We start from the raw sequence: 17105 nt of genomic DNA, 5'->3' as shown, positions 1-17105 counted from the left end.
TGTAATACAGTTGCGTATGTTGCCCATGGACTTTCATTGTAAAGAAATGGTTTACTAGGCAGTATAAAAGGCATGTCCATGCATTACAGATTCAGTCCATTGAGCTCAATGAGAACTGTAAGACCCTGTTCACATAAGAGTTTTTTGCATGCAGAAAATTCTGCCTCAAAACTCAGTTTGTCGCGTTTCCGCTCGCGCCCATTGAGCGCCACGGGCAAAAACGCAGCGAAATACGCTTTCTTTGCCTCCCATTGATGTCAATGGTAGGTCAGAGATGTAAACGCCCAAAGATAGGGCATGTCGCTTCTTTTTCCTGCGAGCGTTTTTTTCCGCTCGTGGGAAAATAACGCCTCCGACGCAGCTTCCGCGTCAAAAAACTCAGTGTGAACTGAGCCTAAGATTTCCCATGTGGTGTTGCTGCAGGGAAATTGAATACTTGTTGCCAGATTCCCCCACAGATTGCAGTCGATCACTGGGGGTTCCAGTAGCAGGACACCTTGTGATCAGATTAGAGATTGTCAAAAGCTAACAACCGCATTAAATCACTTTTCACAATATTCTGCCATTTAAATCTGAAGAAATTGAACAATTCCTAGTTTTTCGACTACGCTATTCGTTCCGTTAAAACGATGGAACCCTTGCACAACTGATACAAATGGAAACCTATGGTTTCCGTTTGCTTCAGTCAGGGCTCCGTTCTGACGGAAAGCTCAGACGGAATGTCAGAACGGAGCCCTGACGCAGATGTGAACGAAGCCCACGAAGGGTGATCACATTAAAAAAAAAAAAAAAAACGAACCAGAGGGTACAACTTTTTATTCGGCTTCCTGACTTCAAACAAGTGCGGCGCCCCCGGATATTGCACCTAGAGTTTTGATCATAGTAGAATTGTTAAAGCTAAATTCTGGGCTCTTAGCTCTAGCCCTTATATTCTAATAGCAGAAATATCTGAAAGTCATGATGTATTGCATATATATAGGTCCTCGGCAGTGAAAGGGTTAAATGATCATATTTAAAAAGAATTAAAAAAAAATAAAATATATATATATATATATATATATATATATATATAAAAATAAGACATAAAAGTACAGCCGTGGGAACAGCTCCTGTAGCACCCCTATTCAGGACCCTTTTAATATGGAACTAATGTGGATCGTGGATATGCCCATGTTATAAGGCCTAACTATCACCAGAACTCGCACAATGCGCTGCTCTCTGGTAATAATCTAAATGTAGCTGAAGACAAGAATGAAAAAGAATACATCATCATGTAACCTGAAATCTGCACAACATAAAGAAAAGCATCTTTAGTTACACAATATTCTAAGCAGATTTAAACTATAAAAAGTTTGGTTCAAAAGCATTTTTTCCCCATTTTTAACTAGTGGCTATTTGTGTTTCATTTTTATGTTAAGTAAAACTTTTAACAAAAGAAACCCACTTACTTTCTTTGGTGTACCTAGAACCTGGCAAATTTTGAAAATTTCATCAACCTCACTTGTTCCTGGGAATAGTGGCCTAAGTGTATACAACTCGGCCATAATGCTGCCAACTGCCCATATGTCTATTGGAGAGCTGTACACCAACGATCTTAGTAAAACTTCAGGAGCTCTATACCTGAAGGAAACAAAATCTAAGAAATTAGCCATACAGAGGCATTATACGACGTCACACATCATGACTTAATATGGCTATTCTATATAAATGAGCCCTTAAAGGGGTTGTCCCAGAATTATTGAAAAAAAGAAAATCAGACCTAATATAGTGAATAACAATCTGTTTCTAACAAAGCTAGAACCGTTTATGTATCTTACATGGAATCAGAGATCTTTCCATTTATTGCTCTACTAGATTTTCTTCAGGCTGGCAAATCAGGGGGCGTGTCCTTTTTCTGCAGTCCCCTCCCCCTCCTTGTCATAGCTTACACAGGCAGATCCGTCTGTTTCACTGCCTCCGCCTCCTCTCTACGAGAAGCTCCACATATTCCCCACATTACATATCTTTTCAGAGGGAGAGCTCTGCCCTATATAACTGAAAAAGACAAGCTGTGTTTCTGAATAAAAGCGTTTTCTCTACTGACAATCAGGGGAGGCATTTTCTATTGCCTGATGGAAGATGAAGAGTGAAACTGAGCATGTGCGTCCTCACTAATTCCGCTCAGTAGGAGGAAGTGCACATTACTATATAGATTGAACACCAGGGGGCGCCATAATAATGAAGCAAAGGGAAATTCTCACAACTGGAGCATTTTTGTAACAAGATAGATTTTTAATGCTCAATTATATTGCTATAACATTAAATGCTGGAACAATCCCTTTAAGCAAATGCTAAGATGTAACACAGCTTAACAGAACTCTACAAATGTGTATTCATATTCTTTCTATATATTTGTGCAATGATCCATTAAGAATTTCATTTCGGTAAATATGTAGAACATACCATCGGGTAGACACATAATCTGTATAAGGTGGTTGAGATCGCAGCTCTCGAACTAACCCAAAATCAGCTATTTTTACAAGCTCAGGACCCATACATAGAAGGTTTTCTGGCTTCATATCTCGATGAAAAAAACCTAATTTGAATTTCGGAGAGAAATGTCAGTATATAATTTGACTTGATGGACAATAAGATAGATATATATGGAATGTACGTAAACCGTGACAACATGAAATGTAATATGGTAGAGTTATCAGCAGGGAAAGTTATAGCCATTCAGGAGAAAATAAAGGTTTTCATTTCAAGAAGAAGGAAGGCAAAAGTCGTGGGAAAAGCAAAAATCAGGTAGAAAGTATAGGATACTGATAACCAAAATACTACCATGCGTTACCAAATATATTTACTGCTTGTAAGAGAGGTTCTATAGTAACAGATTGTTTTAGATGAGGTAAAATGTCAGGGAAATGTAAAATGAGGTCTCGGAGGTGTTTTCTTTTACATACAAGCCACATGTCCACATATAGATGGTCTCTATACACTGGAGGACTGGATAAGTGAGTTATAATTCTGATCGATGTACATATACTATCTATATACAGTTGCTTGTATGGATGAAGAATCCCCACCCTGTGCAACTGTGGTCCCCGAGATCAGCTATTGTGTTTTTACCGTATGTTTGAGCACTAGTCTTGCTCAACTATGAGACTGAACCTCAACCAAGTAACACAACTGTAACAAGCAACGTATATTTTAACAGACATGGTAAAATAGGTCACATAGCTAAGGAAGGTGAGGGCTATACAATAGAAGACAGACCAGCAAGCTGAGGCACGCAATGTACTGTAGGACTGTCCAGTGATACAGGTCATGATTGTTCACAAAATAAAATAAAGCAAAAGCGGGTGCAAATGAAATGGCTTACCATGCTTGTGCACAAAGGCTAAACCAGAAAACACCTGAAACATAATGTTCCTTATTTCATTCTCAGTGAACATCTTATTCTCTCTGGCAGGACGCAAAAGTAGGAAAGTAAAGAAAACAGTATGAAAAAAAAGAATGTAAAGAAAAGAGAATCTACTTCAAGGACCCTTGATACCATTTCCAAGTTGTCACCAGATCATAGATGAATGAATATATTTGAGTTACTTGGTTAAATGTGGGTGTTAGGCATAATATACACGTAGTGCCCCTTTATTACATACACCTTTCTAGTACTGGGTAGGAGCTACCTTGCCCTGAGAACAGCCTCATTTTATTGTGATGTAGATTCAATAAAGTGCTAGATTTTGGTCTATGTTTGCATTACATAGTTGCTGAACATTCACGATATGAACCTTCCACCCCACAGGTCTCTGCCATCTGAACACTGTGCAGGCCACTGGAGTACACTGAACTCTGTCATATTTGTGGCACCAGTTTTGTGACTTTTGCCATTTTCAGAAAGGCAGACTATGGCCATAAAGGGATAGACATGGTCAGCAACAGTACTCAGGCTGTGATACATATACACTACCGTTCAAAAGTTTGGGGTCACCCAGACAATTTTGTGTTTTCCATGAAAACTCACACTTATATTTATCAAATGAGTTACAAAATGACTAGAAAATATAGTCAAGACATTGACAAGGTTAGAAATAATGATTTTTATTTCAAATAATAATTTGCTCCTTCAAACTTTGCTTTTGTCAAAGAATGCTCCATTTGCAGCAATTACAGCATTGCAGACTTTGGCATTCTAGCTGTTAATTTGCTGAGGTAATCGGGAAAAATTTCACCCCATGCTTCCAGAAGCCCCTCCCACAAGTTGGTTTGATGGGCACTTCTTGCGTACCATACGGTCAAGCTGCTCCCACAACAGCTCTATGGGGTTGAGATCTGGTGACTGCGCTGGCCACGCCATTACAGATAGAATACCAGGTGCCTGCTTCTTCCCTAAATAGTTCTTGCATAATTTGGAGGTGTGCTTTGGGTCATTGTCCTGTTGTAGGATGAAATTGGCTCCAATCAAGCGCTGTCCAAAGGGTATGGCATAGAGTTGCAAAATGGAGTGATAGCCTTCCTTATTCAAAATCCCTTTTACAAATCTCCCACTTTACCAGCACCAAAGCAACCCCAGACCATCACATTACCTCCACCATGCTTGACAGATGGCGTCAGGCACTCTTCCAGCATCTTTTCAGTTGTTCTGCGTCTCACAAATGTTCTTCTGTGTGATCCAAACACCTCAAATTTCGATTCGTCTGTCCATAACACTTTTTTCCAATCTTCCTCTGTCCAATGTCTGTGTGCTTTTGCCCATATTAATCTTTTCCTTTTATTAGCCAGTCTCAGATATGGCTTTTTCTTTGCCACTTTGCCCTGAAGGCCAGCATCCCGGAGTCGCCTCTTCACTGTAGACGTTGACACTGGCGTTTTGCGGGTACTATTTAATGAAGCTGCCAGTTGAGGACCTGTGAGGCGTCGATTTCTCAAACTAGAGACTCTAATGTACTTGTCTTGTTGCTCAGTTGTGCAGCGGGGCCTCCCACTTCTCTTTCTACTCTGGTTAGAGCCTGTGTGTGCTGTCCTCTGAAGGGAGTAGTGCACACCGTTGTAGGAAATCTTCAGTTTCTTGGCAATTTCTCGCATGGAATAGCCTTCATTTCTAAGAACAAGAATAGACTGTCGAGTTTCACATGAAAGCTCTCTTTTTCTAGCCATTTTGAGAGTTTAATCGAACCCACAAATGTAATGCTCCAGATTCTCAACTAGCTCAAAGGAAGGTCAGTTTTATAGCTGCTCTAAACAGCAAAACTGTTTACAGCGGTGCTAACATAATTGCACAAGGGTTTTCAAGTGTTTTCTAATCATCCATTAGCCTTCTAACACAGTTAGCAAACACAATGTACCATTAGGACACTGGAGTGATGGTTGCTGGAAATGGGCCTCTATACACCTATGTAGATATTGCATTAAAAACCAGACGTTTGCAGCTAGAATAGTCATTTAGCACATTAACAATCTATAGAGTGTATTTCTAATTAATTTAATGTTATCTTCATTGAAAAAAACTGTGCTTTTCTTTAAAAAATAAGGAAATTTCAAAGTGACCCTAAACTTTTGAACGGTAGTGTACATTCTCCACACCATTGTTCCACCAACGCCAGTCTGAATTGGCACAATGTACGAAGTGGGGTTTACACCGGACACCGGATTATCTGCATGGTACAGCAGAAATTGAGATTTGTCAGATATAGCAACATTTCTACAATTTTCAACTGTACAGTATTAATCAGTGTGTGCCCACTTTTCTTAGCTGACAGATGTGGATCGTAGCATGGTCTTTTGCTGCTGTAGCCCATCCACTTAAAGGAGATCAGCAGTTCTGAAATACATGAACTACTCCATCTAAAAAGTCAATCAGATCATATTTTTCGTGTTCTGGTATAAGGTCTGAACAACAACTGAACCTCTACACCAGGTCTACATGTTTTTTATGCATTGAGCTGCTGCTACATGATTGGCTGGTTAGATATTTGCATTATTCAGCCGGTGTACCTAATAGAGTAGCTATGGTGCGTCTATTATGCCTTTATCAAAATGGCATCAGTGGTCCTCTTGGAAAGCTGGAGCGTGCAAAAAAAGTATTGTTAAAATGCACATAAAAGGACTAGTGGTATTTGGACGCCTTACATTATGTATCCTTGCACTTAAAGGGGGATTTCTTGGAGGACATACAATTAAAGAAAATGGATGAGTACTTGACATGATCTAATGTATTATTCTGTTACAACTCATTATAATTTGGTCACCAAATGCTGATCTTGGGGGGCACATCCGTGGCTGAAAAGTTTACAACTACATATAAGTAGATTCACCTACCACTCACAGCCGGATAGAAGTGCATAGGGACGAACTGTAACAGACACTACATTAGGAAATGAGAGCATGTTTGGTTCTCATTAGTTTCAGATAATCGTACGTATTCCTAAAAACAACCTTTATGTACATACTCGTATAATATAAATCAATGTAGTTTGTCTTACTAAATAGTGGAATTCCATTCATTGGTGAAAGGAACCTGCCATTTACACATGATGCCCTAATTTAAGTTACTGCCGAGAACACATAGGCTGGAGTAGCCCACATATAGCTGCCCCAATAGTGGGTGGCAGCTCTAATAAAGACATTTACCACCTAGAGAGTACATTTAAAGGTTATATGTGTCTCTCTTTACAAACCTACCGTGTTTATGGATAAAGGCTAGCCCCTGTAATATTTGATACATTAAGTTTCTGATGACTGATTCAGGAAACAACTTATTTCTGTGGAGACAAATTGAATAGTTCAAGCAATGCTTCAAATACGTAGCAAATTGGATCCTGACTTTGCTGACGACTGGTGTGTAAATTTCTATATATTATATCAATTTTTATTAAATATTTTTTTAATTTATTGTTCCATTTGATTCTTGGAATATTACTGTATAAAGAACGTTCTACATATTAAGTTATTCATTTTATTTGGAATTATTCTGGTACATCAAACCATTCAGTCCATTTAATTCTGGTATCTCTTCATAAAATCATCAGATTTACAAAAAAAATCCCCAAAATCCAAATCAGATCACCTGCTCTGAAAAAATTCAAGCTGGAATCCAATTGGTGGCTATAGCCAAAATTCTTTGTTAGGACAGTTTATATGCATTAGGCATGACTGTTTCCATTTGGAAAAGAGAGTTGCATGAGACTTGAATAACAGACTTGCACAATAGTCCACCTTATAGATTTTCAATCATTTTATGGCTGAGTTTAATTAGAGATTATTATATAAAAAGTGACCTATTGCCACACACACACACACACACACACACACACACACACAACCTTTTTAAAAAAAATAAAATGCCATTCAAGCGTCAATGGTCAAGTGCATAGAGATCCAGCACTTCAAAATATTCATAATGGAAAACGATTTATCTCGTCAATAAAATATTGCTTCAATCTACACATGTTCTTGATTAAAAAAAAAAACCCTACTCTTGTGTATACAACTCAAATACAAACCAACATGTCTCCATGGTTACACATACAAATATTGTCTCCATGTCCAACATGTCCCCATGGTTACACATTTCAATCTGCATCCTGTTAGGCTGAGTGAGTTTTCTCATGGGTTCCACTGGTTATTGACCATTTGGAGTGGATATAGAAACAAGCACCAATGTCATTGTACTGCATGTGATCATACCTGTCTTTCATTAGTTGGTAAAGATTTTGTTTCATATATTCAAATACAAAATACAGGTGATCATTTTCTCTGATCACCTCCTTTAACTTGATCACATTCGCATGATTCAGTTTCTTCAAAGACTGGAGATAATAAAGCAGAAACATATTACACGTCAAGACTATTTACTTTTATTTTTTCAAAAATAAAACAATATAATAAGACTGAGTTGACACCGCGGATTTGATGCAGATCTCAAACTTTTGCATTGCAAAGGGTCTGAACGCAGCCTTAGACACAAATAACAACACCTAAAAACATCTCCATGTTACAGCAAGATTCTGACAATCCAGACTTGCCTAAAGATGGATGTAAAATTGGCCAACCAAATTAGAAAGGACACAGGAGTCTCCCTAGTTATTTCACTGCATAACTAGGCCGGAAACCAGTGGAACCTGTAATGACGGCCATATTTGTTGTCACCTAGCTGCTCCATAAATATGAATATTAAAGAAAAGAATGAATAGATTTTTTTTTACAACTTGACAGATGAGGACAATTTAATGGCTTATATTAGCAGGAAAGGTTAAAAAACTTTATTTGACTATAACTAGACACCCAATAGTTCTTCAGAATTAACCATTTCACGACTGCCATACGGCTATATACGTTCTAACTGACGATGCCCCATGCAGAAAGCACGTGTATAGACGTCGGCAGCCTGGAAGGGGTTTAATGAGTGCAGTGCTGCTACAGTGTGAGCAGCACTGCACTCTCATGTATGCCGGGGCTTTAAGAGCCCCGGAATACACCCCCCACTGTAGATAGTGCCACCCATAACCCCCGCAAAACCCTCTGTAGATAGCGCCACCTAAGCTCCCTCCACCATCGGAATCCCCGGCCAGCGCTCTGGCCAAGGATTCCCCTCCTAGAGGGAGTCCCCACCGTCTTTCCACACCCCCTGCAGATAGCATTGCACCCCCCACTGTAAGCAGCGCCACCTGACGAACTGAGTCTAGGAGCGGAATCCCCGGTGTCAGATCACATGGCCGGGGATTCCGCTCCTAGACAGAGCCACTAACGTCACTGTCCAAATGGACAGTGACATCAGGAGCTCTGTCTAGAAGCGGAATCCCCGGCCAGTGCGATCTGACACCGGGGTTTCCTGTCCTAGACTCAGTTCAGGTGGCGTTATTTACAGTGGGGGGGTGCGATGCTATCTACAGCGGAGGGTTGTTATCACACCCCCCACTGTAAATAGCGCCACCTGAACTGACTTTAGGAGCGGAATCCCCTGTGTCAGATCCCACTGGCCGGGGATTCCGCTTCTAGACAGAGCCCCTGACTTCACTGTCCATTTGCACAGTGACGTTAGTGGCTCTCTCTAGGAGCGGAATCCCCGGCCGACACTCTGGCCGGGGATTCCGCTACTGGAGAAGCCCCTGGTGTCAATATCTATATATGGACAGTGAGGTCAGGGGCTACTCCTGGAGCGGAATCCCCGCTCTGGCAGGGGATTTCACTTTTAGAGTTAACACCTGATGTCACTGTCCATATATGGACAGAGACATCAGGGGCTTCCTGTAGGAGCAGAATCTTCGGCCAGAGGGATTCTGCTCCTACAGGGTGCTACAGTGGTGCTATTTACAGGAAGGGGGTGCCATGCAGCGGGGATATTGCTCAATACAGGGGGGATGTTGCTATCTACAGGTGGGTGCTATATACAGGAGGTGTGGCACTATCTACATGGGTACTGTGGCATATTGGCACTATCTACAGGGGACACTGGCACTACCTACATGGGCACTGTGAACTATTTACAGTGGGCACGATCTATGTGGGCACTGGCACTATTTATGTGGGCACTGTGGCACTATCTACAGTGGTATTGCGTCACTATCTACATGGGCACTGTGGTGTTTTCAGGGGGTTGGTACAAAAAGCCCTAACGAATAAAATTCATGGCAAATACCGCATAAAACCGGTCAGATGGCCAGGAAATGGATTCAAATTTTGAGACACATTGATGCAAAACAGCCATGAAAAACTGACAGTTGATCAGTTGTTGACTGCCATTTTTTTCACGGTCGTGTCTATATAGCCCTCTTCACTCTCCCCTCACAGCATTCCAGGGTGACGGAGAGGGAAGACTAATGGTTACAGAGCTCTACGGTGTATTTGTGTGTATATATATATTTACAAAAAAGTGCTTTTTCTTTAATTTTTAGTGATTTGTCTGCGCATAATAAAAATTAAAAACACTGAATTAATTTAACTAATCTAGAAAATGAAAGCCTCATAAGTCTTGTAAAAAAAACAAAGTAAAAATAGTTGTGATATTCAAAGCGGTTCCAAAGATATTATCGTTTAAAGAAGTGGATATCAAAAATGGAAAATTTGACCTGGACACAGGGGCATCAAATGACCCTTGGTCATGAAAGGGTTAATAATTTGTATATTTTTCTTTTTTACAAAATCCTTAATTTCTTATGTCATAGCCAAACACCCTGGGGAGTGGAAGAAGGGAAATGTTATTTTCTTTTAAATTGGTAAAATTCTGTTGTGAGCACAAAATAATAGTGAAGGCACACTGACCCCCACAACATTTTAGTTCCACTTTGTTACATTACCTTTACTTCTCTTAAATTCATGCACTCCTCCCAAGAAAAGAACTTTCGCTTCATCCTGTAAGAAGGCAACATCAGTGAAAAACACATTTTGCAAACAAGTAAGAGGAGGCTATCACATGTTGTTACGGTATTATGGATCCCAAGGCTATCACGTTGGCTATCACGTTACAGTATTACAGTATTATGGATCGCAACTGTGTTTTCTTTGTTTATTTTTTTGTGACATTTATAAAAAATAAAAAAAAATGCAATCATTTTTTGGAGTCCTTTATAAATCAATATGGATGAAAAAATTGGATTCTGGAAAAAAAACCCTGAAGCCAGGACGCCAGTGTAAACAGAGTAATAGACACTGCAATCAGGATTACAGATGCCTTCTTTTACAAGGCATCAGTTGACGGATCCTATTCATTTCCAGGTATTCAAACTGATGCCAAAGTGCAGCTATTTGCATCACTCTTGGCCTCCGTTCACAACACCATTATGGTTTATTTTATTAACAGAGCCATAACTCGTATGACAGATCCATTTTCACACAGATCCCAATGAGTCCTGATGGATCTCATTAAATTATAATGGGGTCCATCAAGTTTGTAGCGTTTTTGGCTATGATCACACAGGGTGGATTTTCTGCGGTGAAATTAACTAAATCAGCATCCTGCAGAGTTTAAACCGGATTGACGTAGATTTGAAAGCACATTCACTTGCATTACAGTGTAATTCGCTGTGGATTTTCACTTGATTGGGGCTGAGTTGCATTTCTCTGCACAGTACCTAGACGGGAACTGCATTGTGCAGAGAAAATGCCTAAGGTGCCTCAGTCCCGTCATTCTTGTGATTGGTAGAGGTCCCTGCAGTTATACCACTACGACCAATCAGCAAGTGACAGCGTATTCTAGTGATATGCCGTTACTTTCTGCAGCAGGAATACACATTTAATCTATAATTTGTGTTGATATATTTCTTTAAAACTACATTGAATTTATACACTTACTTTTTAATAGCCACAAGTTCTCCAGACTCATTGCTTTTCCCCATTAGCACACTCCCATATGTGCCATCTCCAAGTTGCTTAAATGTTGTATACCGGTTCATCTTTACAATATGATTTTTCAAAGTTTTGGACAAAGAATAGTGTCTACAAAAATTAGCAGCTGAGAAGAAGTGATAAAATATATGTATATGCGTAAAACATAAGTGTAAATTGTTTATTTGATGTTGAAATGTTAAGATGTCAAGAGTATGGGCAGCCGTCTGACGTTGCCATTCCTAAGGGAACCTGGAAGATAACCAAAAAAAGGCTGTCAGTATACAAATCGTTTATCAGATCTATTAATAAAGCATAGGCTTAATTAAACAAAAAAGTACTTTCTTATGTAAACCCCATAACAAAAGGGTTTATTTCTTATATTAAAATAATAGGTAGACATACAAATCAATCCCTTATGACAGCTGTCGCTAACTATGCAGCTAAATCTACAGATGTATAGCCAAATAATATAGAGGGGTTTATTGTTTGTTTTAATTGGTGATCACAAATTATGTGCAAAAAAGTGTCAGAGAACACAGAAAAAGCACAGGATGTGGCCTCACAAGCCATCTCCAAAAGAAAAGGGGTATCGTGTGCTCTAGTGTCTGCCTGGCTGTTACCCAAGCTTCCCTCCGGACTCTGAATCCAGGTGGTGAGGGCTCTCAAAAATTGTCAGTAGAGTGTGGGCTAACGTCTCATAAAAGTTAGTGGGATTTCATCAACCGTGATTTTCATGCACCTTCAGGTCACCCCTCAGGGAACACAGCTGCACCCTGGGCTTGTATACTACTCAATTTATGACCTCTATCTGGTGGCAGCTAGTTACCTCCAGTGGGTGCCCCCGGCGTACACAAGTCCCTTACAATCCATACCACTGGGGTTCATACTTATTATTTACCAATGACAGCATAATCAGTGTGGTGAGGTAAAGATAAGCAAAAGGGTATTTTGGTTTATCCCAACACACCATAACATTTCGATGTATACCTCCGACAGAAGGCCATGACGTATCCCACTGTATGGCATACAGTGGGATACGATGCCCGGCACTGGCCCTGGGGAAACTCCTGAAGTCACTGTCCATATAGAGACAGTGATGTCAACAGCTTTTCAATGTTGCAGTTGTTGGCCAGAGAATCGCAAGCGCTCTGGTTTCAGGCACTGGGGAGCCCTTTAAATCCTTGGCCATCTATAATTTGTCATAGGTACTTTGTATGACACTAAATTACTCGAAGAAGACACACCTGTAGAGAAGAAAATAAGGGAAGTTCAAAATGGTCATGTAGAAATCAAAGGACTCCTGACCAGAAGGGAACTAACTTAGAACAGGACCAGACAGAATGGATAAAGGAGCCAAGGTAAGCCTGTCAACTATACATAAATCAGAGGGAAAGGCTCCGATACGTTTCAAGTGAACGATATATAGTAAACCCTATGTAAAAATGTAAATCAAATTAACAAATCACTGGCACGTATTACTGATAAAAAGAAGGTGGATTCAACCTCCTTCCAGTTGTCATCAGAAAGATCTGCAACCCACTTCAAACTGAATTTACAGAATGTTTGATTGTAAATGTATATAAATCCGGGTTAACGGTTTGACTAAGTCTGGGGTTCCCAATAGGTCCTCTAACTTAGAGAAAGAAAGGGGCAGGGGGAGGGCACCTGTCACGATCGGTGGGTATGTGGACCAACTGGGCTGTACCGCCGTAGCGGGATAGCAGCTGGCCAAACAGTATACCAAGTCAATGTATAAATAGTCCAAGCACAAGGGTACCTGTAGCAGTTCACACAGTAGCAACGGCTAGGCTCAGATGTGACCTTGGCAGCAGACACCAGGCGTGACCGGTGGCACAACACGACTCCAACTTTCTAAGGCACAGGAACAAGGTAGCACGGGATACAGGTAGCAGGTAGCAGGTATGGGAACACTGGGAACAGGATAACATTAAGGGAACATTTGCAAGACTAACACTGGTAAACACAATGCTCAGGCAAGGAGTAAAGGGGCAGGGCCCGTCATATAGTCCAGGGGATCACGGGCTAATAAATGATTATTTTCAGAACGGAGCGGGAGTGCTGGCGTCTCCTAGGGAGGAGATGCGAGCCAGCGCAAACACATCCATGGCTGCGGCCGTCGGGGGGCGAGTAGTCCCGATGGTTAGCGGCCGTGGACGATACAGCACCGAATTGGTCCTGCAGGGCATGTCGGAGTTGCAAATAATGGAAAAGGGCAGTCGTCTGCATCCCATACCTATCCTGCAAGACTGTTGGAGTGAGGAAAGTTTCCAATATTAGGGAATACATGTGTGAAGAACTTTATGCCCCTTCTCACCCAGAAAGCCATACCAAGGAGATTACGTAAATGAGACAAGTGAGGGTTGTGCCAGAGAGGGGTCCTGGGTGTGGAATAAAACTACTAACATTTTGTGCTACAGTTTTGAGTGGTGTAAGTATAGTACTGGGAGGCTTATATCGATACAGTTAATTTATCAAACTTTTATATGAGCCCAGTAATGGCCCAGCTCGTGCAGTGGCAATATCTCTCCACCAGTGGGCATATGCCAAAGGTGAAGCAAGAAAGTACAGGAACATATTTGAGTGCCCGCAGAGCATCCAGACTAAAAACTGGGTGTACTTCCCTGCCAATAAAAAGGATCTAAAGAGTGCTATCCAGCAGCTTGAAAAAGTTCCTAACATAAGAGTCATAAAAAAGGTACAAAAACGCAGGCATGTAGATAATTTTGAATATATTTATACGACCCAGGATGTGAGTGGCAAATTATGCCAGGATTTAAATTTAGTCTCCGCGGAAGCTAGTAATGGATTCATAAAAAAGTTTATGACTTGACTAACCTGTAGCGAAACTGTGACCACTAGGTACTTAATATGGTACTGACTTTAAAGGAACAGTGTCATCACAAATTTTTTTTTCATATGTTCAAGATGTTAGTGCTTTATTAAAAACGTTTATATTTATTTGTGTGTTTGTGTTTTACTTTTTCTTATTTTTACACTTTTTCTTCCCTATGGGGGCTGCCATTTTTTGTTCCATTTCTGTGTGTGTCGATTAACGACACATACAGACATGGAATACGGCAGCCACAGTCCCATAGGGACTGCGAACGGCTCCCGTCCCATTCACTTGTGTGTACGGCGTCTGTGTGGGAACTGCGCATGCGCCGCTCCCACACAGTCCAATTTGAAATTGGCGCCGTCCGGCGCCATTTTCCTGTGGACCGGAAGTCGCGGCCGGACAGTAATATTACTACTTCCGGTCGTGGCTTCCGGACTTGTGCACTTGGACCAGCGGCAGCAGACGGAGCGGACGGGCCGGAGGGAGCCGCGGCGGCAGGAGCAGGTAAGAGATTTCAATGTATGTTCGTGTTTGTGTGTGTTTACTACTGTATGTAAACCTACTACACTGTGTGTTAGCTCAAAAAATGGCGACACACAGTGTAGGAGGTTTCACCGTTCAAACCCCTCGTTTATCCCGGCACTAGCCAGGATAAAGGAGGGGGGGATGCTGAGAGCTCACTAGAGCGAGGGCTTTTTACCCAATTTTGCAGCAGAAAAGCTATGTGGTTGCTTTACCACATACTTTTGGGAATGGCTCCATCTAGTGACCAGAAATGGTAAATACTATAAATTTGAATCCAATTGAATCCAATTTATAATATTTCCTGACTCGTGAAAAAAAAAAAAAAAATTTGAACAATGTTTAATCACCCACACACTAAATGTTTAATTTAAAAAAAACAAAACATGTTTTTCTGGCAACACATTGCCTTTAAAGGGTAACTAAACATTCAAAAAACTTCTGACATGTCATAGTGACATGTCAGAAGTTCTGATCGGTGAAGGCCTGAGCACTAAGACCCCCACCAATCGCTAAAATGAGGCATCAGAAGCGCTTAGCCGCTGAATTTCTGATTGGCTTGGAAACCCGAGCAGTTGGTGTACGGGCTCATAGACTTTCTATTCAGCCCGTACACCAATTGCTCAGCTTTATGAGAAAAGCCAATCAGAAACCAAGCGGCTCAGCGCTCAACCGAACGCTTCTGTTTAGAAATCAGTGGAAATTTCAGTGCTTGGACCCCCACCGATCAAAACTTCTGACATGTCACTACCCTAGTCCCCCTAGGGTAAATTACCATGTGACCTGTGGATCACTTATGTATTGCAATGCACTGCCTTTTTTTGTGATCTACTATTAACCCCTTAAGGACCGAGCCATTTTTCATTCCCCGTGTTCCAAGTGCCAGAGCTTATTTATTTTTACGAGGGCTTATAGTTTGCTGGAGGGGATGTAGTTTATAATAGCACCATTTAAAGTACCAAATTACGTACTGGGAAACTGAAAAAAAAATTATTTGCTTGCTGAAGTTTTAAAAGAACTGCGATTCCTACTTTGTTTTTTGGTTTTAGTTTTTACGGCTTTCACCGTGCGGTAAAAACGACGACTTAACTTCACTCTGCGGCTCAGTGCAATTACGGTGATACCAAATATGTATAGGGTTTTTTATATTTTACAACAAAAAAAATTGTTTTGTTTCACTACATGAGAGCCATAACTTTTTTATTTTTCCGTGGATTGAGCGGTGTGAGGGCTTATTTTTTGTGGGACGAGCAGTAGTTTTAGTACATACAACTTTTTGATCACTTTTTATTAATTATTTTTTTTAGAACTAAGGTTACCATATCGATTTTGGCGGTTTCAATATTTTGTGTTTTACGTCGTTCACCATGTGACTTAAATAATGGTATATCGTAATAGTTCAGACTTTTATGTACGGGACAGTATTCCCGCGGGGAGGCATGGACACCTAAGTCTCATACATAACTATGATGCTAGGAGCCCGGCTCCCTGAACTGTGTTCGGTCCAGGAAATACGGCCGACATGCCTAACAGAGGCAGACAAAAGGCAGACTTGTGGGTCTTCATTAGGCCCCTGAGCTGCCATGACAACCACCGGCACTCCCCGATCGCGTTGTGGGGGCGCTGATGAGCTGTCGGAGGGGACAGCCCCCTCTTGTCAATGCTTCAGATGCTGTGGTCACAATTGACCGCAGCATTTGAGGGGTTAAACAGCCAGGAACAGCGAGATCGCTGTTACCGGCTGTTAGGCCCGGGTGTCAGCTGTAAAACACAGCGTATGGAGCGCGCTCAGCACGTGAGCACGCTCCATACTTCCCTAAACCGCTAATCACGTACAGGTGTTAAGGATCTGCCAGGTACTTCATCTAGGTATACTCCTGGGATTAATCAATCCACACCTGAGGCCAGACCTGTTCGACTGACACCATCTCCCACCAACCAGGGTGGCAGGCTCAGGAGTGGGAGAGCCTATCGCGGCCTGGTCTGTCGGAGTTAGCTCCGCCCCCTGTCCTTTATTACCTGCCCTGTTCTCTCCCTCAGTGCTTGTAATTCTTTTGGATTCCTGGCCCCACTGCTGCTAGCTCCAGCCTGCTTCTGCCGTGCTTCTGCCTTGCTGCAGTTCTGCTTGACCTGCTTTGCTTTGCCCCTGGCTTGCTTCTGTCTCCGTGCCCGCTCGGGTGTACTCACTTCGTCCTGGTCCTGACTGTTCGTTCGCCGCTCCGTTTCCTCGTGGCGTTCCGTGGCTACTGCCCCTTCCCTTGCGTGTTCCCTGTTTGTTTTCCTGTGCACTTAGACAGCGTAGGGACCGCCGCCCAGTTGTACCTCGTCGCCTAGGGCGGGTCGTTGCAAGTAGGCAGGGACAGGGCGGTGGGTAGATTAGGGCTCACTTTCCCTTCACCTCCTTCCTGCCATTACAACA

The 17105-nt window shown here is 41.7% G+C and overlaps 1 protein-coding gene across 5 annotated transcripts in view; it reads right to left on the bottom strand.

The window, feature by feature from the left end:
* MAK (male germ cell associated kinase) overlaps positions 1 to 17105 on the bottom strand; it is a 63650-nt gene that overhangs the window by 29099 nt on the left and 17446 nt on the right. For 4 of the 5 annotated variants that reach the window (XM_075826640.1, XM_075826642.1, XM_075826644.1 and 1 more), the window contains exons 2-7: positions 11272 to 11556; positions 10278 to 10332; positions 7669 to 7790; positions 6664 to 6743; positions 2443 to 2575; positions 1449 to 1620 (exon numbers count right to left, since the gene is read on the bottom strand). In XM_075826640.1, the coding sequence (XP_075682755.1) occupies positions 1449 to 1620; positions 2443 to 2575; positions 6664 to 6743; positions 7669 to 7790; positions 10278 to 10332; positions 11272 to 11372 (663 nt within the window). In that variant the 5' untranslated portion in view covers positions 11373 to 11556. Of the gene's footprint in view, positions 1 to 1448; positions 1621 to 2442; positions 2576 to 6663; positions 6744 to 7668; positions 7791 to 10277; positions 10333 to 11271; positions 11557 to 13084; positions 13239 to 17105 lie in introns of all 5 variants that reach the window. The other variant, XM_075826641.1, reaches the window with a different exon arrangement.

The sequence above is a fragment of the Rhinoderma darwinii genome, chromosome 5, assembly GCF_050947455.1.
Source record: "Rhinoderma darwinii isolate aRhiDar2 chromosome 5, aRhiDar2.hap1, whole genome shotgun sequence".
NCBI classification, from domain to species: domain Eukaryota; kingdom Metazoa; phylum Chordata; class Amphibia; order Anura; family Rhinodermatidae; genus Rhinoderma; species Rhinoderma darwinii.
Note: the sequence above shows the minus strand (reverse complement) of the source record. Positions and strands in the feature narration are given on the sequence as shown.